The sequence below is a fragment of the Hibiscus syriacus genome, unplaced genomic scaffold, assembly GCF_006381635.1.
Source record: "Hibiscus syriacus cultivar Baekdansim isolate YM2019G1 unplaced genomic scaffold, ASM638163v2 tig00110931_pilon, whole genome shotgun sequence".
In the NCBI taxonomy this organism is placed as follows: domain Eukaryota; kingdom Viridiplantae; phylum Streptophyta; class Magnoliopsida; order Malvales; family Malvaceae; genus Hibiscus; species Hibiscus syriacus.
This window is the reverse complement of record NW_024062918.1, coordinates 446,858-473,481: the sequence shown is the minus strand read 5'-3', so window position 1 is coordinate 473,481 and position 26,624 is coordinate 446,858. Positions and strand designations below refer to the sequence as shown.

Below are 26,624 nucleotides of genomic sequence, written 5' to 3'. Positions count from 1 at the left end.
GTTATTTGAAGCTCAAAGCCAGAGAATCTTGATATTAAAATACGTACCCTGATTAGACATCATATAACAGGTTAAAATCGTCGAATCTGAAATGTTTTCAGAAAGGAGCATGAAAATATATAGAGCACGTGTACTTTGCATTATGCATAACATATATGTTTCCGAGCAATTAAGGAAGACCAAAAAAAAAAAACAACCGAAATTAAAATTGAATAGTTCCTTTCCTTTCTTTCACCTATGGGGTCTATGTAATATGTAGAAATCATAACAGCTAAAGGTTAACAAACTGAAATGGAATTGACTTATGAACCTGCTAGATACTCTTTGACCAGAAATCGAAAAACTGTAAAATAAAATTACAGGCGAAAGGAAAAGAAGTTCCTTGCGATTCAAAATTTCACTTTGAAGCCTCTTGAAAGCTTGAAAGAAACACCCAAGAAGAAAAAACAGATTTCAGAAACTTCCCAGAGGGTAAGAGAAAAACCCATTCTTCTTCTTCTTCAACAAAGAAACCGACAAAACACATAGACCCATATGTTTAACCTCTTTGTTATTTCTTTATCAGCCTTTTGTTCACCTTGGCCTCATAAGGAAGACGCTTAGTTCTTGCCCTGAACATTCATCTGGGTTAACAAGGTGAAACGACTCATAATCAGAGTTGCCAATAACATGCTCATAATTAGCTCTCATGTACATGATCTCCTCGGAATCAGACGACCCGAAACCGGCCGGTATCATCCCCGCTCCAACTGTTGTAGATTGCATGGTCTTTAACATAAGTCGGTTATGGTGGCTGGCTTTTCTTTTCGTCGCGAATCCTATTTTTCGACCATTACAGTGCATGGTCCAAATGGGGACCAAGTGGAGAGGACAGGAGTTGAGTTCGGATAGGTCGCACTCGAGGGCAATACGGACGATTCCAGAGCTCATTTCTTGGACGAGTTGTTGAGTTGGGATGGAGAGTTCAAGGAGGAGAGAGGGTTTTGTGGAGAGACGGTCGTGTTGGATGCAAAACCAGACATGACCTTTGCGTTGGCCGAAGATGGTGCCTATCACCATGGACCTGGAAGGGCGCGAGAAGGCTGGCAAAGACGGTTCGAGTTCCATTGTTGTGGTGGAATCTTGAGAGTCTCTGTCTTCTTTTGTATCGGTGTCGAGGTGGTCGTCTCGGAGGGAGGTGCTTAGGCGTTTCTTGATGGGAGTAGCGGTGGTGGTGGTGGGTGTGGTGGAGGAGGAGGAGGAGGCGGTTGTGGGCGTGAGACAAGGGAGGAGTCGACGGAGGACGTCGATCTTGGCCATGGGTTTCTTGGAGAAAAACAAATGAGTCAGAGAGATTTTGTTGCAGAGGTAGTACGTATCACATATTCAAGCATATAAATACGCGGGAAATGGACAGAGCCGTTAGAATTAGCTATTTGCCCTTCGTTGGTGACAAGTGCATGTGTCCCACGCGCTGAAACATGATATTTTTTTTAATTAGTACGGAGGGATTATAGAGTAGTAATTTTAAATTTTATTTTAATAATTATATATATATATATATATATATATATATATATATATCTTATAGACGTAGATGTTTAAATTTATCATGTCAAGTTAAATTAGTGTATGCCAAGATAATTGACTTAATATTAATCTTAGTCGAGCCGAAGCCTTTCGATGAGTAATATGCAGTATAATCATCGATATTTGATCTATTGATCGACTAATCAGATCGAATACTGTAGCAGCAAGAGCAACTCTCTTAACCCAGTTTGTTTCATTCGCAAATGTCAAGATTTGAATCATTAACCTTGCTTAAGGGATCTAGTGCCTCATACAACTAGATCTACCAATTGTTGGTTCCTCTTTATTTTGGGTAAACTGTGACCACTCAATTATGGTCAAAAATCATTTTGACCACTAATATTTCGATTTGATCAATCAAACCATCCAACTATTTAAATATTTCAATCAAGCCACCTGGCGTTAAAATTTAACGGAGTATGTGACGTGGTCGTTAAAAAATTTCAGTATAATTACTCAATTGGTCCTTGTAACTTATATATTCTTCCAATTTGGTCTTAATTTTAATAAATTAAAATAAATTTAACTATCAAATAAGGAGGTGCCATGTGTCATTGGGATACATGTCATGAAATTAGTCATCATTCGATTGGATGACTAAATTTATTGTAATTTAATTTAAATTTAATAGACTTATTTTCCACCAATCTGAGGAATATTAAGAGCCAAACCTAAACTAAGAGGAATTGAACCCAGGTGTCATGACAAGTGTCACTATTTGACACAAGGCACCTCTTGATTATATGGTTAAATTTATTTTAATTTATTAAGATTATGAACAAATTAAAAGAATATATGAGTTACATGGACCAATTGTGTAATTATTCCAAAATATTTTAACGACCATATCACCTACTCCGTTAAATTTTAACACCAGGTGGCTTAATTGAAGTATTTAAATAGTTTGGTGATCTGATTGATCAAATCGAAATATCGGTGGTCAAAATGATTTTTGATCATAGTTGAGTGGTCACCCGTGTAGTTTACCCCTTTATTTTCTAGTTTTCATGTTTATTTTATATTGGAGCATATTAAATTAAATATAGAAGGAATAAATACATGATTTTAAATTATAAAATATAAATATATACGTAAGATTTTAAATTACTTTACAAATATATATATATATATATATATATATATATATATGATCGATAGATATATGTGATCACAATACGTGCAAGTGCACACCTGTCGACTGCATAATAGTGATAGTCTTTCAGTTAAGGATGTCGAACTTACAGGGAACAAAGTCAATGAATTTAGGGGATGTTTGTTTATTTCATAATGATTAAGCGTTGAATTATTCAAATGCTGAATGATTTAGAGGCTCTGTATGAATTAGCGTTGAATGTGACATGATGTTTGATAATGGCTCTGAATCATTCAGAATGTACTTCTGTGTTGAATCATTCAGCACTATTTTGCTAAATCAGTCAGCACTGAATCATTCAGAGGTGAGAAACAAACAGTCTGAATGTTGAACGGTCTAATTCAGAGCCAAACAAACATCCCCTTACTATTTTAGATTCAGAACTGTAAAAGAGAAAAGAGATAAAAATTGATTAAGTTGAGTGTGGATATAAATAGAGAAAATAACCTCAGTGACCGAAAATGTCTTATAATATACGATTTTAACAAACTTTTTTTTGGATTTGCCAAAATGACCAACAAATTCGCAACGCGAACTCCAATTTCGCAACCCAGTTTCCAATTTCGCAACGCGAATATGTAAATCGCATTGCGATTTTCCAAATTCGCGTTGTGATTTTCCAAATTTGCAACGCGAATATGTAAATCGCAACGCAGAAGTTAAATTCACAACGCCATAGTCAAATTCGCAACACAAAAGTCAAATTCGCAACGCATAATTTCAAATTCGCAACGCGAAACACAATATTAATTTCGTAACACAAATGTAAACAGTATTATTGCAAATCATAACCTAAAACCCTAAATCACATCTCAGTCCCATCTTTATCTCTCACTCTCTACGGCGACATCCGTCCCCATCTCCGATGAAATCCGTCCCCATCTCCGGTGAAATCCGTCTATCTCCATCTCTCGGAGCAACCCTCACAACCATTCACGGTCAGAAATAGAAAATCAACCACCGAGGGTTAGTTTTTTAATCTCTTATTTTTATTTTGAAATTTTTGTATTATTATTAGATTTTTCTTACATTGATGATAAATTTATTGGTAATTTCAATATATATAAAGATTAACCATTTCACTGAGATTGCTTAGTAAATTCATTCGGTTGCTGCCAATACTGCTAAACTGTTTAGTCTTTAACCCTGTGAAGTTAGTATTTGTCTTTGTTTTTTTTTGTTGAAGAAATGCAATTCATTCAAGTTTCAATTTGCAGAAAATAGTTTTTGAAACTTAAATTCGCAACGCGAAAATGAAAATCGCGTCGCAACGCGATTTTAGTTTCGCGTTGCGAATTTAAGTTTTAGAAACTACTCTTATTTTGCAAATTGAAACTTGAATGAATTGCATTACTTCAACAAAAAGACTAAACAAAGACAAATATTAACTTCACAGTGTTGCTAATTTAAGTTTCAAGAATAAACTACTACTCTTTATGTTATCCTTGAACCTGCACTAAACCTATATGTTATCCTTTTAAATGTTTATATAAGTGCTTACTTCTGGAATGTTATTTGATGCATTTTGTGAAATATGATGGAATAATGACAACATGTTAATATCGTGCTAGTTTGAAACATATTTGGCTTTGTTTTCATTGTTTAATATCATGTCTGTTTATAGTGTATAATTTATAGTTTTTGGTATATCTAACTTGGTATGTTTATTGTTTTTGTAGAAATTTTTTTCTGCTGCATTAACCTTAAGGAATAAATTAAGCATAGCCACTAAAATTGCGTCGACACTTACACCTCTACAAAGAAAATTGTTTGAGGATACTTGCTTCGGGCCATGGCTGAAAGTACAACATACGGGTGTAGATGCTATGTTGACACATTTGTTTCTTCAGACCATGACTAACGATCTACCCGAGAGGATACAACATAGCTGATGTAGAAACAGTTGCATATTTAAAATCTCGAATGCGGTCTATTTGGTTCTCAAACATTTAAAGCATCAGAAGCATTTCAGACTTATGATTTGGGTGGTACTCGGAAGCATTTCGGACTTATTATTTTTGTTATTATTACAAGTTGTAGCCCTCAATTATTGGGATTTTTAGTTGCCATTTGTTGCATTTCTCGTATACCACCCAGATCATACGCCCGAAACATTTTTGACGCTTTAACTGTTTGAGAACCAAATGCATCACCATTGAGATTTTAAATCTGCAGCTGCTTCTACATCAAGTATGTTTAGCTAAGATAGTTTTGGTTTAGGGTTAAACTACCTCAGTGAGCTGACTGAAATGGATAATATCCGAAAGTCATTCTTCGGATATCCAATCTTCCTGCTTGTTAACAAAAAATTACGATGGTCGGGATTTCCCTCGCGTTTAAAGTTGAAAAAAAAACAATGGAAATTAGGAATAATCAATGATAACATGAATATTGGCTAAGTTATTTCATTGAGTAAGTTGTTTGGATGGAACAAAGGCTTGGGCTAATATTTATAGTGGAGCCGAAATTTATATTGAAATTCAAACTCAAATTGAAATTGAAATTCAAACTCCAATTACATATGAAATGAATTTGAAATGCAGTGTTAAATTGAACATGGAAATTGCATAATTGATTCATACTGTTCAAGTAACATGCTTTATGAACCATCAAGCTAAAAGACAATATTGATTGAGTTCAAAGCTGAGTTGTGAGTTAATGGGGTTGTCACACTTGTCACTTGGTTGGAATAAAGTACTCACATGGAAGAGATAGATTGTTTTGTTATGCACAACCCATCTCATCTGAATGAAAATATACATACAATATAATCAAACCAAAACATACATACACAACAAATTTATACATAACAATGTTCAAATAATGTACCCACAAAAACGAAATTAATCAGATGAAAAAGGGTTACCCATAACAATGTTCAAATTCGCAACGTGAAAGGTGAATTCGCAACGCGAAATAAGAGTTGCGATAGTCAAATTCGCAATGCTTATTTCGCATTCGCAATGCAAAAGTCAAATTCGCGTCGCGATTTTCGGTTTGCGATTTCACGTTGCGAATTTGATTTTCGCGTTGCGAATTTGACTTTCGCAACGCTTATTTCGCGTTGCAAATTTGACTTTCGCGTTGATCGCAACATACAACATCAAGTTATATACAACATCAAACACATTTCAAGCTATAAATACAAGCTAAGGACACTTGAAGAAGCAAGAGAACAACTATCCAAGCAATCAAACACAAGAGAAAATCCCAACATGATAACAACTGAACATATCATAGCAATGTTCAAACTCAAGTTACTAATAAATGTCTAACTGAAAATGTATGCATTCAAACATAAAATACACATAATACAACGTTTGCATTTAAAAATCACCTAAGTTAATAAGTCCCAAAAGGTGAAGCCGGTTGTGATTGCGATTTTGATTTCCTTTTGCTTGGCACCATATGAGCTTTGGATTTTGATGAAGATCCATTTTTTGGTAGAGGAAAAGATGATTTTGATGACACTGGTGATCCACAGGTCAACCTTGTATGACCACTTTCCTTGCACCGACTACATGTCGATATCTTCTTCTCTTCACCCTTAGACGGTATACGATCGTGAGTTTTTGGTCGGCCAGGTAGCCTGTTGTCCATGACTGGTGGCAAAACTATTTGTAAGTCATCTAGTATGTCCCACTCAGAAGGATGTGAACATGGGTAGACAATCTCGGTATAAGTCTGTCGATATACTTTTTGTAGTGTAGCAATCCATAGCGTATGCACTTGAATCATCTTGGTTTAGATGAAGAGCAACTTTTAGAACATGGCCACACGGATAACCAGATGTTTTCCATTTCTTACAACTACACGTCTTTACATTTAGATCGACAAGCCCATTTAAGTTATTATTCAACACTTCAAACAAAGTGTTTGAACATGGTTTAACTCTCCATGACGTTGACTTCACAACACGTTTCGTTATCTTTTTTCAGTCCATGGTGTAACACGACGTTCCAATGTTCCTGTAAATTTAAATAAATAATACTAAGTAAAATATATGATAAGTTACGAATTTAAAGAAATAATACCTGCATGGTTTCTTTTCTTGTAGTACCACTGTTGAATAGAGGCTCGAAAAAACTCCATTAACATAGTAATGGGTAATTTCCGAGAATGACGACTTAGAGCGTTGATTGATTCTGCACTATTAGACGTCATGAAACCATATCTTGCTCCAAGTTGATGTACTCTTGACCATCTTTCAAACCCGACATCCTCTAGTGTTTGAACACATTGAGGCAAAACACGTCTTAAACAATTTATATGCTTATTAAAATCCACTTCCCGACAAGCTTTTACAGCCTTCCAGTATGTCCATTTGTGATTTTTTATACCAACAGACCTTGATTTTAGATTTCTGTACAAATGAACACCACAAAGTCCATGAAAAGCATCTGGGAAATACCTTCTAACAGCGTTGTCAATTGAGTTTGCCCTATCAGATATGATTGTCAGATTGCTAATAAGACCTATGCAATCCCTAAGATGCCCATAAACCATATCCATGAATCAGAGGTTTCAGATTTGCCAACCCCCGTAAGTTATTGATAGTATCTCATTGTTAGCATCCATGGCTACTGCTAATAAGTTTACTCCAAGGTATCGACCTTTCAAATGTGCTCTGTCAACTATAATAATTAGGCGCATGCAAGTAATAAACGAACGAATCTACAAAATCATATACACAAGAAATATAATCATTTAAATGTGAAATGCATGCAACTAACAAAAATGAGTCAACAAAATTATAATTATTTACTAACCGCAGCACCAATGGCAATAAACATCAACTCAAAGCGTCCATCTCTATCTGTTTTGATATGAGTTACAGACCTAGGATTTTTCAGCTTTAAATTGTGACAATAAGCCGGTAGTTGGGCAAACGATGCTTCTGGCGACCCCCTTAACAATTCCAAAGCATAACATTTGGCTCTCCAAGCTTGAGAATATGAGATACTAATCTTGAACCGAGCATTCATGTCAGTCATAATTTCATGTCCCCGATATACCATTCCATTCAAAAACATTAACTCAGCCAGTAAACCACCCAACACCTTTTTGTTTGCCTGTCTATGGTGAGGAAAAACTTGGGTTCTTGAACATGTATGTTTATCAATAAAAGTCCTAACTTGAAACATTTCGCAATCTTTTATCTTCTTTGCAATCACACGCCACGTACAGTTTTTGTCAATCATACACTTTGTTTCGAAACGATCTTTACTTGATTTGTTAACTTTTAGTTGATAGCCATCTTCCACACATTTCGTATACAAAGCTATCTTCAAGTCTTCATTTGTATCAAAACAATCATCTTTCTTGATACGAATAACTTTTGTGTAACAATCAACTGCTATCTTTACCAACTCTTCTTCCGGGTATCTGAAGTAATTCTGGCATATTCCAGTTATACTCCCGTGGCATATTCCAGTTATACTCCCATGGCCTTTTCTTCTTTTTCTTTTCTCCGATAAGATAGCCTAAATCCACTTAGAGGCTCTAAATTCAATTTCTTTGCAACACGTAACATTAGAGTTTCATAAGTTAACTTTTTTAATGACAGTTTTAGTTGAAGATTCATGGGTAAAGACACATATTGTAAAACACCATGAACATTCTCCCATGACCCTCCAAAACACAAATCTATCCAAACATTATCAACATTAGATGATTTCTTTCTACAAATTGTAAATTAATTTATTAAATAAATGAGCTATAAACTAGATATCATCACTAACTTAGAGAAAAACATACCTTTATTAAGTTGATAGTTGATAATTTGGGAGAGAAATCATTGAAAAATTATATAGAAATAAAATTATGTAAAAACAAATTAGAGATGGGGAAGGATGTCGTTGGATATAGGAACGGATGTCGCCGGAGAGAGTGATAGATGGAGATGGAATGAGTTGCGATTTAGGGATTTAGGTTATGAATTGTTGTTGCTGCTGCGTTGTTATATACCCAAAACATTTGTGTTGCGAAACTAAAACCTATTGCGAAATTAAATTCGTGTTGCGAATTCGAAAATATAGTTACGAATTTGAAATTTAATTGTGAATTTGAAATTCAGTTGCGAATTTGAAATTCCGCGTTGTGAATTTGACTTTTGTGTTGCGAATTTGATTATCGCATTGCGAATTTGACTTCTGTGTTGCGATTTACATATTCGCGTTGCGAAACTGGGTTACGAAATTGGAGTTCGCGTTGCGAATTTGTTGTTCATTTTGTCAAATCCAAAAAAAGTTGGTTAAAATCGTAATTATAAGGCATTTTCGATCACTGAGGTTATTTTCTCATATAAATATTGCACTAAAAAATATTTATCATTAGACAACAAAACTTGCAAACATATAACATAAATAATAAATTAAGTTTTGAGTTTTGAGTGTCGGTTTAAACTGTCGTTGTGGCCGTCGATGGGTAGTGTCATTGCCTTGGGAAGGTTGGCCGAGAGCACCCAGGCTACTACTGGTTACTAGAGATAGATGGATACTCTAGGGGTCATGGGGTTGCCGGAAGGGGATTGATGTGGGTGGATTTGTAACTGTTTGGTTTGAATCGGATGAATGAGGTTTTGGGGTTCCAAACCCTAGAGGGTTCCAACTTGCTAGGACACCCACTTCAAAATGTTTATTATAAAGACACTACTACAATAATAATAATGATAATGATTATGATAATAACAATAATATTTAGGTATTTCGATTAAAACCGAACACATTCAATATAAAATATCTGAAATCCATAAAATCATTATATATATATATATATATATATTACGTACATAAAATAAATCATTGGGATTCATAGTATGATATTTTTAAAATAATCACGAGACATTTATTTGATATATCGTACTTCGTAAAGACCTATATATATAAGTATCAATGAATCCACTTAAACAATAAATCGAGCAAATACATATACATATAATAATAATTTATTTAAAACTCAACCCGATACTCAAAATGACATCTGGGATAATGCCTCAGTGTTCGAAATCCTTGAGAGATAGTCCATAGAATAGTTTGTAATAATATTTGATAACATGTTTGAAAAATCAAATTTCATAGAAAAACAATCAAATATATCCAACAATAAAAAAATCATTTGTTGCTAAATGAAATAATCATTAATCGAGAAAGTCATATTCGACTGGTGGGATTCGAGTTTTAAAACTCGAGGTGTTACAGGTTGACATCCATATTTGTATAATCTGACAGCTTATTAACAAACACGATGTTCTTAAGCCTAATGCCAACTGTAATAGGATCGATATAAAAATCCATCAGACAACATGATGGGGGACTCTTTCTCTTTATCTGCTTTCTCACCCACATTATTCATCTCTTCCTTCTTACCTTCATTCCTTATCTTAATATAGATCAACTAGGTTCACGGTCGAGTCTCCACCGGATATGATACTCTATCTAAATCAAAAAGGATGAACCATCAATGACCGACGAGGCTAACTTGTTTCCATCAACATTTATGAACTATGGTGTATTCATCAATATAAATAAACTTTTCTACTATTTACTTGTCAACTGCTTCTTGTACGTGGATTGTGTGTAGGGGTGAATGTAGAATTTTTATCTTAGGGGCAAACTTATAAAATTTCAGGGACAAAGTCATATAATTAATAGAAAATGCACAAAAAAATCTAAAATATAAGAGAATTTAAAAATTTTAAGGGGACAATCCTCCCAATCCGTATTGAAAATTAAATGTCAAATTTGGTGGCTTTGGTGGTTATAGAATTCTTTGGTCAGAAATGGCAAATGGGGAATGGCAAATGGGCATCTAATTCTAGTCCAAAATAACTGCAAATTTTATTGATTTTTGTATGGTAAAATTGCTAAAATTAGTCATTGTACTTTAAGGTATTTATAATATTAGTCCTTAACCTTTAACTATAAATACCCTATCTTATTTAGCTTCAAAACCATCCCAAAGCATTCTAGCTTTCTTCCAATACTAGAGAGAATTTAGAGAGTTTCTTGAGAGTTGTTTTCTCCTTTTTATCAAGAGAGAATTATCATTGTTTTCTACTTGATATATCAAGAGAAGTTGTAATTCATATTTTCTCATAGTGAAATTCTTCTATCGTTATCCGTGGTTTTTACCCTATATTATTTAGGGGTTTTCCACGTAAATTTTGTGTCTCTTTTATCTTCATTTTTATTTTCTCAAATTATCAGTTGCGATTTTGCTCTATCCGATAGCCGTCTTCCGCAACAATTGGTATCAGAGCCAGTATTTGAGTATGTAATATCTGCTTATTATCTTTGTGGTTACCACCAAAAGGTGGATCCTCCAACATAAGAAAGTAAGAAGTTATTACCCATTCTTTGAAGGTTCCAGAGAACAATTCACGATAGTGAAATAGTGGGAGCTATCCGTAAAAGAAGCTATGGCAACGAAATTTGATATTGAAAAATTCAATGGGAGAAATTTCTCATTGTGGAAATTGAATATGAAGGTCATCCTGAGGAAAGACGATTGTCTAGCAGCTATCAGTGAAAGGCCGGTGGATTTCACAGATGACAACAAATGGATCGAAATAGACTGGAATGCTATGGGAAACTTTCATCTAGCATTAGCAGATGAAGTATTGTCAAGCATCGAGGAGAAGAAGACAACTAAGGAGATATGTGATCATCTCACCAAATTGTATGATGCCACATCACTGCACAATAAAATTTTCCTTAAGAGGAAATTGTACACTCTCCGGATGCCAGAATATACTTCAGTGACGGAGCTCTTAAACACGTTGAACACTTTATTTTCTCAACTTACATCCTCAAGTTGTAAAATATGAGAACAAGAACGTGTTGAACTTCTAATTCAAAGTTTACCATATTCGTATGATCAACTCATCATCAACTTGACAAATAGTAATGTCACCAGTCTAGTCTTCGATGACGTTGCAGCTGTTGTTCTTCAAGAAGAAAATCAGCACAAGAACAATGAAGACAAACAAGTAAATATGCAACAAGCAGAAGCATTAACAACGATGACAACGATGAGAGGGAGATCAACAGAACGTGGCCAAAGCAACAGTCACAAATATGATAGATCGAAGTCGAGAAGCAAGAAGAATTTAAAGTGTTACAACTGTGGAAAGAAGGGTCATTTGAAGAAGGATTGTTGGAGTTTAAATAAAAATTCCAATCCACAAGGCAATACCGCAAACACTTCAGATGATGGAGATGCTCTATGTTGTGAAGCGTCAACCACTGTGGAAGGTAGAAAAAGATTTGCAGATATATGGCTCATTGGTTCAGGAGAAACATATCACATGACCTCATGAAGAGAATGGTTTCATCATTATGAACCTGTCTCAGGAGGATCTGTGTACAGTTGCAATGATCATGCCTTAGAGATCATTTGCGTGGGAACCATCAAATTAAAGATGTATGATGGAACAATTAAAGTTGTTCGAGATGTGTGGCACGTGAAAAGCCTGAAGAAAAATTTATTATCCTACGGATTGTTAGATAATAATGCAAGCAAGATTGAAACATGGAAATGAATCATTAAGGTGTTATGTAGAGCGCTTGTGGTGCTGAAAGGTGAAAAAATAGCTGCAAACTTGTACATGCTGAAGGGAGAGACTTTGGTAGAAGCAGAAGCCTCTGTTGCCTCATGTAGTTCAGATTCGGCAATTCTATGGCATCAGAAACTTGGACAAATGTCAGAACAAGGAATGAAAGTCCTTGTGGAGCAAAAGCTACTTCCAGGCTTAACAAAGGTATCACTTATCTTGTGTGAGCATTGCATAACAAGTAAGCAACACCGGTTGAAATTCAACATGTCAAATTCTAAAGGTAAAAGTGTTCTAGAATTGGTTCAGTCTGACGTATGGCAAGCACCGGTTACATCTCTAGGCGGAGCAAAATACTTTGTCTCATTTGTTGATGACTACTCTAGGAGATGCTGGGTGTACCCTATTAAGAAGAATTCAGATGTGTTTTCAACTTTCAAAAACTTCAAAGCGTGGGTGGAACTTGATTCTAGAAATAAGATCAAGTGTTTCAGAACAGATAATGGAGGAGAATACACAAGCGAAGAATTTGATGACTTTTGCATGAAAGAAGGCATTAAAAGACAATTTACTGTGGCGAACACTCCTCAACAAAATGGAGTGGTAGAGAGGATGAACAGAACCTTGTTAGAAAGAACAAGAGCAATGTTGAGTGATGCAGGCCTAGAAAAATCATTATGGGAAGAAGCAGTCAATACCGCTTGTTATTTGGTGAATCGAGCTCCATCAACTGCAATAGAGCTGAAGACACCAATAGAGATGTGGAATGGTAAACCAGTTGATTATTCAAACCTCCATGTATTTGGAAGTATAGTGTACATGATGTACAACTCCCAAGAAATTTCAAAGTTGGATCCAAAATCCAGGAAATGCAAATTCTTGGAGTATGTTGATGGAGTAAAGGGGTATCGCTTGTGGGATCCCACTGCCCGCAAAGTGATCATCAGCAGGGATGTTATCTTTGTTATAGAATGTAATATTGTATACTGCCTTTTAACAGAGAACGGTGAGCCATCAACATACCAGGAGGTAATAAACAGCTCAGATGCTTCACTGTGGATGATGGCGATGTAAGAAGAAATCGAAGCCCTTCATAAAAATAATACATGGGACCTTGTGCCACTACCACAAGGAAGGAAGCCAATTGGTAACAAATGGGTCTTCAAAATCAAGCAAAATGGTGACGATCAAGTAGAGAGGTATCGTGTAAGACTGGTGGTCAAAGGATATGCTCAAAAAAGAAGGTATTTATTTCAATGAAATATTTTCTCCTGTGGTTTGACTAACAACAGTTCGAGTAGTTTGGCAATGTGTGCTACATTGAATTTACATCTAGAGCAGCTAGATGTTAAAACAGCTTTTTTTCATAGAAATCTTGAAGAAGAAATTTACATGCTCCAGCCTGAAGGTTTTGAAGAAAAAGAAAAGAAGAACTTGGTTTGTAGGTTGAACAAATCTCTGTACGGTCTAAAGCAGGCGCCGAGGTGTTGGTATAAGAGATTGATTCCTTCATTATGTGCCTTGGATACAACAGACTTAATGCAGACCCTTGTGCTTATTTCAAGAGGTCTGGTGATAACGATTTTGTTATATTGTTGTTGTATGTGGATGACATGTTGGTTGCAGGACCCAACAAAGATCATATTGAAGAATTGAAGGCACAACTAGCTAGGGGAATTTGAAATGAAGACTTGGGATCAGCAAAACAAGATTCTAGGGATGCAAATTCACCGAGACAGAATAATAGGAAGATTTGGCTTTCACAAAAGAATTACTTGAAGAATATCTTGTCAAGATTCATCATGCAAGATTGTAAGCCAATTTTACCCCTCTTCCTATTAACTTCAAATTATCCTCCAATAGTCCTTAAAGAAGAGATGAAGGAGATGTCTCGAGTACCGTATGCATCAGCAGTGGGAAGGTTAATGTTCGCTATGATATGCACAAGACCAGACATTGCACAAGCAGTGGGAGTGGTTAGTCGGTACATGGCGAATCCAGGTAAAGAGCATTCGAATACAGTAAAGAGGATCCTGAGATACATCAAAGGGACCTCAAATATTGCATTATGTTACGGAGGATCAAACTTACTAATCAATGGGTATGAAGATTCTGACTATACAGGGATTTTGATAAAATCAAATCTACTACATGATATGTGTTCAAAGTTGCTGGTGGAGCTGTAAGCTGGGTTTCAAAATTACAATCAGTTGTGGCTACATCCACAACAGAGGCAGAATATGTAGCTACACAAGCCAGTAAAGAAGCAATTTGGTTGAAGATGCTATGAGGAGCTTGGGCATAATCAAGAGTATGTCTCTCTGTTTTGTGACAGTCAAAGCGCCTTGTATCTAGCAAGGAATCATTTCATTCAAGGACAAAACACATACGAGTTCAGTACCATTTCATTCGTGAAAAGGTGGAAGAATAGACAGTAGATATGTAGAATATCCATACCAAAGACAACATAGCAGATTTCATGACGAAGGCGACCAACGCTGATAAATTTACTTGGTGTCGATCCTCTTGTGGCCTGTCAGAGACGTAAGCAACATGAAGGTACAAGGTAGAAAGAATGGTGTGAAGATATGATTGTTCCAATCAAATCTTCAAGTGGGAGATTATTGAAAATCAAATGTCAAATTTAGTGGCTTTGGTGGTTGCAGAATTCTTTGGTCAAAAATGGCAAATAGGGAATGGCAAATGGGCGGCTAATTCTAGTCCAAAATATTGCAAATTTATTGATTTTTGTATGGTAAAATTGCTAAAATTAGTCATTGTACTTTAGGGTATTTACAAGATTAGTCCTTAAGCTTCAACTATAAATACCCTATCCCATTTAGCTTCAAAATCATCCCAAAGCATTCTAGCTTTCTTCCAATACTAGAGAGAATTTAGAGAGTTTCTTGAGAGTTGTTTTCTCCTTTTTATCAAGAGAGAATTATCATTGTTTTCTCTTTGGTAGATCAAGAGAAGTTGTAATTCCTATTTTTTCATAGTGAAATTCTTCTATCGTTGTCCGTGATTTTTACCCTATATTATTTAGGGGTTTTCCACATAAATTTTGTTTCTCTTTTATCTTCATTTTTATTTTCTCAAATTATAAGTTGCAATTTTGCTCTATCCGATAGCCGTCTTCCGCAACAATCCGCCCCTTGGTTCATCCTTGGTTATGTGGTTTAAATACAGAGATTGTTCTGAAGATTATAAACTCCTACACTTTTTGTTGTAAGGTTGCATCAGCTGCGCTGCCGTTGATCGGTTGATATTTCTACAAAATAATCTGTGAGGCTGCATTGAGGTTAAAGGCTGCTAATCTTTTGTACATAGTTGAGAAGATCTAAATTGTGAGGACCTCTTTGGTACCGTAAAGCATACCATTTCTATTTTTAGTCTATATCGGAGTGACCATGGAGGATTTCTTTATTGGCACCCCTCTCTTTGGTGCCGTATTTGTTAATGTGAGCCTAAAGCTAAGTTTATATTTAGAAAGAACGTTATGGTCGATACATGCGCACTAATTAACCCTTGTTCGGGGAGATCTGATATTTGTAAAGCAAGCAGTGCTTTTAGTTGTCTTTTTATTTGTTTTTAGGTCTTTCTTTTGCCCATTGCTTTAACTCTGAACATGATAACCATCGACATAAAAGTTGAGCTGGATAGCTGCATGTGGTTTTACAAGGACATAAAAGTTGGGTTAAATTCACAGGCTGGTCCACGTTATATTGGCTTCTTTTCAGACTGAATCCATGTGATATGCTTTTCCAGGCTTAATCCATTGCGACCAACGAATCCTTATTTTGCACACAAAACATCCAACTGGTGAAGACAAGACGAAAAGCAAGAAATTGGTGAGTGTGAAGTTATGAGAAGAAGAAACAAACAACAGCTATGGAGCATTACCTGAATTGGGTTCAAGCTTTAGCATACGCTTGGGGTTTCATGTTATTGGTTGGTCTCGTTTGCTGTTTCCTAAGCACATTCACACCAACACTGTGACACTAACGGCGGTTGTTCTTGTGACGACGGACATGCCGGTGTTTGATACTGCTTTCTCTTCATCTTCCTTTGTATAGGACATTAATTGATTTCGGATTTTCCTTGTTTTTGTGTCTTTTAGTTCTCGTGATTCTTTTAATATGCAGAGCTAAATCGTGCTTTAGAATTTCGTTTCTTTTGCTTCTAAAACATTCAGGACTTTGAGTTGAGTTGCAGAGTCAAAACTGCTGAATTCAGATCAGAGGAAAAAACGTGCATCTTTATTGACAAAAACGGTGAAATGGGCCGGCTTATGTATCATACACAGAAAATTAGTTATTATTTTAGACTAAACTACTTCAATGACCATTTAATAATGAGATTAGTGTTAATATAAGTATCATTTTTAAAATTTTATCAATATGACCACATATTTATTTAATTGGTATCATTTAAGCCACATTCCGTTAAAATCTAACAGAGGAATGATGTGGCAATTACCAAAATTTTGTGTAATTACACATTGATCCTAGGATAGAAATGGGTGCTCAAGCCATTAAGCCATCTCCTTCATTTGGTTAGTGATTACACCAACATTTATTTATCTCATAATATTGTTAATGATATAAAAATAAAAATATTCAAACTAAATATTTTTATTTAAAAAAGTTTAATATTTTATTTTTTAAAAATTAAATTAAATAATTTTTATATTTTTAAACAAAATTTATGGAAGAAGTCATATAATATAAAAATATTTTTCTGTTTTAAGCATGTTTTAAATTTATTTTTAAATGTATTTAAAAACTATAGTATTTACTTTTTGTTTTTGTTTTTTAAATATTTTTAGATTTAGTTTATAAAAACTCTTAGATGATATTTCCTCTCTTCTATAGGTTGTAAGTTCATTATCCATTATGAGCAAAATTCACCTTTCCATTCCCTGTAGGTCGAAATTATTCAAGGGAAATAAATAATATCATATAACATCAATGGTTAGGTGAGTGTCGTCTTCTCTAGAGATCCTGAGTTCGAGCAACTACGTTTATAGAACGTGTACGCATATATATAATTATTTTCCCCCGTTGTTCTATATTTTGGGTCATGTACCGTAGCTCCGATCTCCTGCATCTCCAAGTCCGGGGATTATAAACCTGAAAGCATGGGAACAACAGCCATCAAATAAACAATCAATAAAGCCAACTCCGGTGGAAAGGCAGAGCTTACCCTTTCTCATTGACTGTAGGATCAATAATTCCAGTATACACATGAAGCCTGAAAATCACAAAATCTTGTGAAAGAATTTTAAATGCTATATTTTATAGGCTAAATATTAAGATTAATATATATTGTATTTAATGTATAATATTATTCTATATGTTATAAGATATTTATACTTGTATATATACGAGTAATGTTGGTGAATAAAATACATGAAGGTATTATATTCTTAACAATTTACATGGTATCAAATGCCCTAAACTAAATTTTAAGAAATTTTTTCCTTGTTCATCACTATTTTCCCCCTGGGATGATTGGGGTGTAGGGTATTGTTGAAATTCAAAAGGGCAGTTTTGGAGGCTCCACGTTTGACACCACCAGCACAGGGAGGTCCATCGTGAGTCGTTCGACCAGATTACAAAATTTGATTGACAGATTCCCAGCACGTGAGCCACACACGCTGCTATAAGTGGTCACCAGTATCAAATGCCCTAAACTAAATTTTAAGAAATTTTTTCCTTGTTCATCACTATTTCCCCCTGGGATGATTGGGGTGTAGGGTATTGTTGAAATTCAAAAGGGCAGTTTTGGAGGCTCCACGTTTGACACCACCAGCACAGGGAGGTCCATCGTGAGTCGTTCGACCAGATTACAAAATTTGATTGACAGATTCCCAGCACGTGAGCCACACACGCTGCTATAAGTGGTCACCACTTCTTTATGCGTCGACGAGTGAGAGCACGTGAAAAGGTATTTCGATGTTGTTTTCTTCCTCCGTTGTTCACCTTCTTATTTCAACCAACCCATGTCATTGGTTCCTTCTTCCGGTTTTTTTAAATGAAAAGTTATTCCGGTGTCATTTTCTTCTGCAGTTGTCGCCTTCTGATTCCGACCACACCCTTGTCATTGGTCTTGTTTCTCCTGTTGGCATTGTTGGCTACAGGATTCGGTTATTCTTGTCCTCTGTTTGGATACATATTAAGTCTCAATTTGGGTACTAGTTTTAGTATTGTTGGCTACCTCATTTGAGGTGTTCTAGCCTAGTTCGATACTGTTGGACCACCACTCTTACACATCCCTTCATTAATCATTTGATCCAAGTCTATTGTAACTATCTTTTAATTGATATCTATTAGTGAACTATCTTCTATTAGAACATGGTCTTAGTTACTTGTTGGTAAATGAACCTGTTATTGGAACATGGTTACATACAACCTGATGGCTCGATTGAAAGCTACGTTGTTGCTAAAAGTTCTTATAAAGTGGATTATCATGAAACTTTCCCTTCAACTACTAAATTGCTTATGTCATAGTATTATCTCCCTGCAACAACTTTTGGTAACCTTTACATCAACTAACATAGAATGTGTTCATTAATGGTGATCTTCAAGGCTGCATATGGGCGCAATGACCTAGTTTTTTGTGTGAAAAAATCTCTATTTGACTTGAAGCAAAATCTCAAGCTTGGTTAGAAAGTTCGGTTAGGCTATTGGGAAATTCAAGAAGCACAAGAGCAAATCAGTCATTCTACTTGATAAAAAAATTGTACACGTGACTAGAAGAATTTCATCTTTCAAGTCTTCTCCGTGCTTAATTTCATACCAAAGATTTGAGAATGTTAAAAGACTTATTGGGTTGAAGCTAACAAGAGTAAGAATGAAATCTTTATATCCCAAAGAAAGTATGTGTTTGATTTACTATCAGTCAGAAAAATTTAGTGTTGAACCATTTAATTCTCTAATAGTTCCCAATATATAATGGACAAAAACGGTGATAATTGCAATCTTGAACGGTAGTCAAGAAAATAGAGTGCTAACCCATGTAAATTCTCTAATAGTTCCCAATATACAATGGACCAAAAAAAGTGAATTATTTGCAAATCCTGAAAGCCACGTAAGCCATTGAAAAGTTATATCATCTTACCATAACATGTCATGATATTGCTAATTCGGTAAGAGTATTGAGTTAATGTATGTATCACTAACTGTCGATCATTGAAAGACAGCAGTGCAAGTTCTTCATTACTTGAAAAGTTTTGAACATAAAATCCTATATGACAATCATGGTCATATTAGGATCAAATGTTTTCAGACTGGAATTGGACAAAATGTAACGAAGATAGGAAATTTATTTCAGGATATTGTGCTTTTGTGGAATGAAACCTAATTTCATGGAAGAATAAGAAACATATTGTGGTATCATGATCTAGTTATAAGTTGAATATAGAACTATGGTCAAGTTTGTGGTGAAATCATTGGATATATCACTCAATGAAGTGAGAATTATGTTTTCATTACCTGAAAAACTATGGTGTGATAATCAAATTACGTTTCACATTGCTTCTAATCCAATTTTTCATAAACGAACAAAACACCTTGAGGTTGATTGTCATTTCATTCACAAAAAGATCCAACAAGATTTGATTACTACCGACTATGCAAAACGTAGAGGACTAATGGTGCGTTTGGTTCACGGAATGTAAGATTACCAATGGGAATATAAGATTACCAGTGGGAATGTAAGATTACCAGTGGGAATGTAAGATTACCAGTGAGAATGTAAGATTACCAGGAATAGGATTACTGAGAATGTTACATTACTGTGTTTGGTTTGTTTGGAAGTAATATATGATTACAGTGTTTGGTTGAAGGAATATGAGATTACTGGAATGTATTTTTTACCAAATTGTCCTTGTGTTATATGTGTTAACAAGTGGAATTATAAATTTAAATTAAAATATTCAATAAAAAGCATAAAAAATATATACTTATATTATTTAAATTTATATACTTTTAATAAAATTTATATATAATTATTTTTAAAATTTAAAAGATAAATAGGTAGAATAAAGAGTAATATATCATGTATTATTTTAATATAAAAATATTATTTTACATTAATTATCTAAAAATATATTAAATTTACATCATGATTTAACTAAATAAGCATATGAAGATTTTAATAGATGAATCATTTTACTCCTAAAGATTACAAAGCTAAATTTATAATTTAAACATTTTTTTAAAATCAGAACAAAAGCTAAAATTTATATTTATTCATTCAATAATTTCATCATTTTATTTTGAAGTTCTTGATTGAGGTTATTATTATTCTCCCTTAGAGTGGTCTTCATTGTTGTTTAAAATATGTTCTAGTTTGTGGTGTTGCAGAGTGGATTTGAAATTCTCGAAGATTGATGTACAATTCGAAAATTTGACTGTTGAATTTTTTGTCCATGTTTGGAGCAGAACATTAACAACCATTCCCAATTTAATTTTTAACATTGTCGATGTAACAATTAATCCCTTTTTTAAAAGCACATATAATGCTTCTATTTCTTGTTCATCCCATTCCAGGAATGCTCTGCCATCCCATTATAGTAAAACAATTTAAACCAGGCTTACATGGAATAAGAATCAACCTAGTATAAAAAATGAAAATTGAGAAGTAAATAGGTGTTCGGAACATAATTAAGTAAAAGTGCAAACTGAAGGATAAGAGATAAGCTTACGTTCTTTGTTTAGCTTACAGGACAAAAAATAAGTATAACATTAACCATAAAAAACAACAACAATGTTCAGACTTACAAAAGATAATAACCATGACATTCTAAACTTAATCATATATGTTGGCTATATTATATACACAAAAAATTCTCCAAGTCAATAGCTTCACATATACCTAGTGAAGCTAGACAAAAAAGTTGGGACCATATTCTAAAGTCAAAATCAAAAAAGATCGACATACAATCTCCATCATTTGCAGTTGTAAAATAAGAATTGTATCTGCAGGCCATTGAAACCACATTGCCAGTTGCCAAGGTTATATCCCAGAACAGAAGTATATTTCCAAGGAATGACTTACTGCCCCTAACAGCAGAAAAATTCAGGATGAACTACCTTGACATGTCAATTTTTTGGCACTTTCCAAAATCCAGCCAGAAGCAGAACAACATACTTCTTCCACTTGCAGCAGCAAATTTGCCAAGTATTTGCAAATTCAACCATTCGCCCCTGTTTGGAATGACCATTCAAAGATCAAATCATTCAATCTACATTCAATTTTTGTATAGCTTGAAAATGATGGGGGGAAAATTATTTGGAAGACAAATTTTAACAATGGCAAAAAGATACAGTTAGTTCACAATTGAATTTCAAATGGCATTGTGATCCCTCAGTCAGGACAATCAGAAATGACCCAGCACTCGATCTAAAAGTAGTCATTCATTGCTTCAAGAAGGTATTGAAAGAAAAGAATCCATTAGCATAGGACACCAATCCAGGCACTTAACTATATAAATTCAGAATTTTATAATGGGGTTCCCTGTATCGAACTGACTAATCATTTAGTTAACACAGTTGCTTTCTAATAACAATCAAATAAAAATTAACAAGCAGTTTACAAGTAAATTCAATGGTTGTTATCCTTCTAGTTCAGTTTTAAGTAGTAAAACGGCCTTAAATCGATGATGAGTATTCAATGTTAACCGTCTCAGAAGGTCATGGCAGCAGAACATACTTGCAATAGGAAAATATAATCGAATCATTCTAACTATAATTGAAGCAATACCATAACAACCAGAGACCGCTGTTGGAGAAGAGTGAGATGACTGAAAGACGATTCGTAAGCTGAAGATCAGAAAGGACGTACTCAAGTTCTAATATATTAGTCCAAGCTTACTATAACAAACAATATGAAAGGGGAGTAAAGTGAGCACCTTCGAGAGGAATAGCAAGGTCGCCGCAAGGAATAGGGTATAAGCATCGTTTCCAATGCAGGGAAGCACAAAGGGATCATCTAAGTATCCAATTCTCTCAGCTTTCATTGATGCTGCTAATAAATCCACTGCTAGCTGCCCCACATTCCAATCGACAGCGCCGGCTAAAACCCAAAAAACAAAAAAAAGTTCAATTTTTTAATTGAAAACAAGAACAAGTACCCTAAGGTAAGGAACTGAGGGAGGGGGGAGGACAAACGCTGAACGAACCAGAAGCAAAGTAGACAAACCTAACAACAGATTAGCAGATAGAGCTAGAGCACCACAGAAGAAGTTCGTTGGAGCAGTAATGGACAGATCTTCGCAACTCTTGCCAAATCGAAGAAGAAGAAATTTTGTTTCAGCTAGAACCAAGCTAACGGGAAGAAGGGTAATTTAGCCAACAGGACGGGAATAAACAAATACCTAAGGGAGATGTGGTATTTGGATTCCCAGTTAAACAGAACAAAAAAACCACTGTTGGTATTTAGTTTTTACCCTCACTTGGGAATATGACCTATCCAATCATGGGTATCTTAATCCGGGAAAAAAATTCCTCCTAGGAATGAAGAAATCCGTGAACCAAACGGGCTGTAAAAGATTTCACAAAGGCTCTTAATGAGGTCAGTATTGATTACCTATATAGCAAGCCAAGCATGATTAATTTATATGCTCCAACTTGAGGGAGAGTATTACATATTTAGAGACTAAATATTTGGGTTAATGTATGAAATAAATTAACATACTATAAGACCTTCATATACTTGTATATATATTTATAATGTTAATACCAAAATTTTCTATAAATGGATTTTTATATTCAGACTTTAATTACCCGGGGAATTTCTCGCTCAACTTTTGAAGGGCTGGAGGAGCTGCCAGAGCTGATATCTATAATACAACAGCTCAATTCATTAGTAAAGTGGCATAAATAAATGTATAAAGAAAACGACTAATAAAAATAGAAAAAACATAAACAATTTAATCATATCTGATCGAGAGTTTTCACAATCTATATAAGCTTGCAATGTGGGCAATTTAATAACTTAGGCTCCAATGCAAACAGAGGCTCAACCTAAAAGAATAGAGTAAAGGTTTTTGCTAGTCTAAGAATCATGATCTTCCAATATCTTTTATGTATCGGAAGAATAAGAGAATAGAAGAAACAAATCTAAGCATTTCAACCTGAATCAACGAGAATTTGATATCATAAACTAAATGCATATTTACAATGTACACAATACTTAACAAAGTGGATCAACTGAAATAATTCATGAATCAAGTATTCCAAAGAGCTGCAAAAATGTAAATTCAACTTGAAATTGAAAGGATTCTTTCAATTTATTTACCACTTTCACTTGCTTGTTTTGAATTCCACGTTCCTTTAAGAGGTTAAGTGCAGCCACAATTGTGCCACCTAAAATTTTTAACAAGAAAATTACCAGAAGTAAAGCAATCACTTAAAACACAATGGACACATTTGTGATAATTTGCTATGAAATGCTACAACGATAATGGTTATATTATCCCAACTTCGAATACATAAATCAATGATAATTTTTTCTTTTGTTTTCTTCATTTGAATCTTGAAATAAGTGGGAAAATGACAGAATAGATTTATAGTTATACAAGATAGACATGAAAAAAAATTTCTAGAAGTGAGACAAAGATTGGAACCTGTTGCCAACATAGGATCTACCAAAAACACTGGTGATCCTTCAGGAAATTTTTCAGGCAACCTACAAAGAACATTAATATATGTTACATGCACACCCCAAATCGAAATTTAGCACCCAACAAAAAATTAAGCCAGCAGCAAAGTAGAAGGGTAGAACAAACTGATCATACTAAAATGCTATAGTATACTTCAACTAGAAAGCATAGTTCCAATAGATCATGCTTCAAAACACTAAGGGTTAGATCCAGATAATACCAAGAGAACTGGAGTTCTTACTTGTTTAGATAAACAGTTGGCAAAAGTGTGTCTTCGTTTCTGCTTGCCCCTACATTCATATAACCGCAACAAACCATAACAACTAGGTTGGTTGAGCGCATATAGAATGTGAGGGATAAAAGTTAGTCTTGAACAACGATTTTGCAGCATCTTAACCTAAATGATATGTTTTTGTAGCTGGCAAAATGGATGATGCGTGTTCAGCCAGAGCAAGACCAGCTCTCAAGATTGGAACAATCTGAGAAACTAAAAGAAAAAGGTATTAGATACCGACTTAACACAAATTTCTGCTCGATGAAATTCATAGACATCATGAATAAAAAACCTGGAGAGAAAACTAAACGCCACAGGTTCCCTTGGATCTATAAATTCAACTGAAGCAATAGCCATTGGCGATTGAATCTCCCCTGTTACAGTAGGCTGGCAGCAGAAAACCCAAAGATATATAACTTCCAAATGATAAACGCATTCAAAATGCCAATAAAATGTAGAATGAAGATAAAACAAAGAGATTTTTTCCCAAAACAGAAAGGAAATGCATTCACGCTATAATAACTTACCAACCAATCCCTTGAAGCTTCGTACATAAGTAGCCTTCCCAACTCAGCCATAGCATTTCCTGATAACAACAAAGAACAAAGACTGATATAAAGATCTTATCATATCATATAAATACTTAATAAGATAAAAGTTTGCAACTGACCCAGATGATTAAAAGCTAAAAGGAATCAAAATTCAAGGTAAATTCGAAAAGCACTCACTGAAAACGGGGCAAGGAGTTTGCTCATTTCTCAAAACCGAAATCCAATGCTTAATTAACGGATGTGGAGGCACAAACACCTATAAGAAAACAAAATAAACCAAACTCAAAAAAGTAAACTATGTCGTTTTCTACGGAACAAGAAACAAAACAAAATGAGAAAACCGACAAGCATCCTATCCTCTGAAATAGACTTCTCTTCGGTGGCCATGTGATAATTCGCCGTCACGAAACCCATCCGTCGCCTCCGCGGCCACCCAGAAGTCAATAAAGAAAGCTTTTAAAGAAGAAGAAAAAAAGGAGATATCAGTGGAGATCTTGATGAATAACGCATTTTTTTTGTCATGTTACCAAAATCAAGATTAGAAATAGAGGGCGGGGACTGAAAACTAAGATGGAATAAAATTAGGAAAGCACCTTGGAGTGGAGTTTAAAAGGAGGAAAGAGAGTAGGGTTTTTGAATGAGTGAGATGGGGGCACGAAAAGCGGCGTATCGGAGGCAGAACACCGGAGACTAACATTAACACGGCAAGCCATGCATCCGATGATTTCGATCTCCTCCACCCAAATTGGCAATGTTTATGTTCTCAAGTGTAACTGGAACTGACTTTTACGTTTGCTTTTTGCTAGATAAGACTCCTCCCTAGTTTTTTGTCCTTTTTTGGCTCACTGTTGCCCTTCTTCTCTAAATTCAAGGCGGGTATCTAATTTCAAGAGTTTTAGGTTTTAGTCCAACGCGCATAATCAAACGATCTCATAATTTAAAAATTATTGTTTTCACGTGATATCTTAGCTTCAAATATATTACATTATATTCATTGTTAAATAATTAATATTCCTTTAACATATTACATTATATTTATTCTAAACTAGTAAAAAAATTTAATCCAATAAACTTGCTCATAGCTTTTTTTAAAAGAAACGTTACACATTATGATAAAATTGAGGATTAATAGACAAAATGTCATATTGTATGAATACTTATATAGATATCTATTATAATTAAAATATATATATTAAAAGGATTTTGATATATTTTATTATTAAGATTTTAATATACATAACATGTTATAAGTACTTAAAGAATTGATAAATGTTGATGTCGAACTATACGACTTGTTTTAAGTCGACTTTTTATGTTTTCTTTTTCTTTTTCTTCCTCTCCTAATTTGAACAATCTAGACTACTGCTAGCACGTCGGCCATCACCGTCAGAGTCTAGTGACTCTTAAAATTTCACACCGAACACATCTTATCATTTTGAACATAAATTTGGTGTCCATTTAATCGAAAAATATCTCAAACTCTATATATAGTGTTAATACCACTACCAACGTATGCAACCATGTTCCTTCTTTCACTATTCGCATTGATACAAATGCAGAATGAAAATTTTCTCTCCCTTTTCGCTTTTCAATTCAGATCTTCATGAAACCAAACCAAAAGTTGCCTAAATCAAGTAGTTCTGATATGTACCCTTTCACCATCCGAGTGAATGAAAATAGATCAGTCAGCAAGTATTTTGAGAGGAATTATCCGTCTTGTGATATATTCTGGCCCCACGTGGAAAGGTTCTGGAAAGATGGGTGTTTGTGGTTCCTTTCGCTACGGATGGGAATTCACCTTTGAAGAGAGTGAAGGCATGAAAGAGATCACTGCAAAAAGAAAGAGGCTTTGGTTT

General features: G+C 34.7%; 2 protein-coding genes and 1 long non-coding RNA gene across 7 annotated transcripts; all 3 read right to left on the bottom strand.

Moving 5' to 3' along the window:
- Positions 1-572: 572 nt before the first annotated feature.
- On the bottom strand, positions 573-1,305 carry LOC120146887 (protein MIZU-KUSSEI 1). Its single transcript, XM_039160366.1, has one exon. The coding sequence runs from the start codon at positions 1,297-1,299 to the stop codon at positions 574-576; it is 726 nt and encodes a 241-aa protein (XP_039016297.1). The 5' UTR covers positions 1,300-1,305; the 3' UTR covers position 573.
- A 16,007-nt stretch (positions 1,306-17,312) lies between these two features.
- LOC120146747 (uracil phosphoribosyltransferase-like) lies at positions 17,313-25,549 on the bottom strand. 5 transcript variants are annotated; one of them, XR_005518248.1, is made up of 12 exons: positions 25,114-25,267; positions 24,946-25,024; positions 24,745-24,803; positions 24,527-24,604; positions 24,341-24,422; positions 24,185-24,233; positions 23,908-23,969; positions 23,580-23,647; positions 23,022-23,121; positions 22,321-22,326; positions 17,481-17,565; positions 17,313-17,407 (listed from the first exon to the last, which is right to left on the bottom strand). XR_005518248.1 is itself a non-coding variant. In XM_039160244.1 (12 exons), exons 1-12 carry the CDS (start codon positions 25,479-25,481, stop codon positions 17,356-17,358), a joined length of 861 nt encoding a protein of 286 aa, XP_039016175.1. In that variant the 5' UTR covers positions 25,482-25,549; the 3' UTR covers positions 17,313-17,355. The 5 variants fall into 5 exon arrangements, 3 of the variants coding, with proteins under 3 accessions (XP_039016175.1, XP_039016173.1, XP_039016174.1); XR_005518249.1 differs by having other exon boundaries at positions 23,022-23,085; XM_039160244.1 differs by lacking the exon at positions 22,321-22,326 and adding an exon at positions 25,362-25,549 and having other exon boundaries at positions 17,481-17,528; positions 23,066-23,121; positions 25,114-25,221.
- Positions 21,465-22,517, bottom strand: LOC120146748. Its single transcript, XR_005518250.1, has 4 exons — positions 22,462-22,517; positions 22,192-22,355; positions 22,044-22,102; positions 21,465-21,487 (listed from the first exon to the last, which is right to left on the bottom strand). It is a non-coding gene; the product is annotated as an uncharacterized LOC120146748 (long non-coding RNA).
- Positions 25,550-26,624: the final 1,075 nt, after the last annotated feature.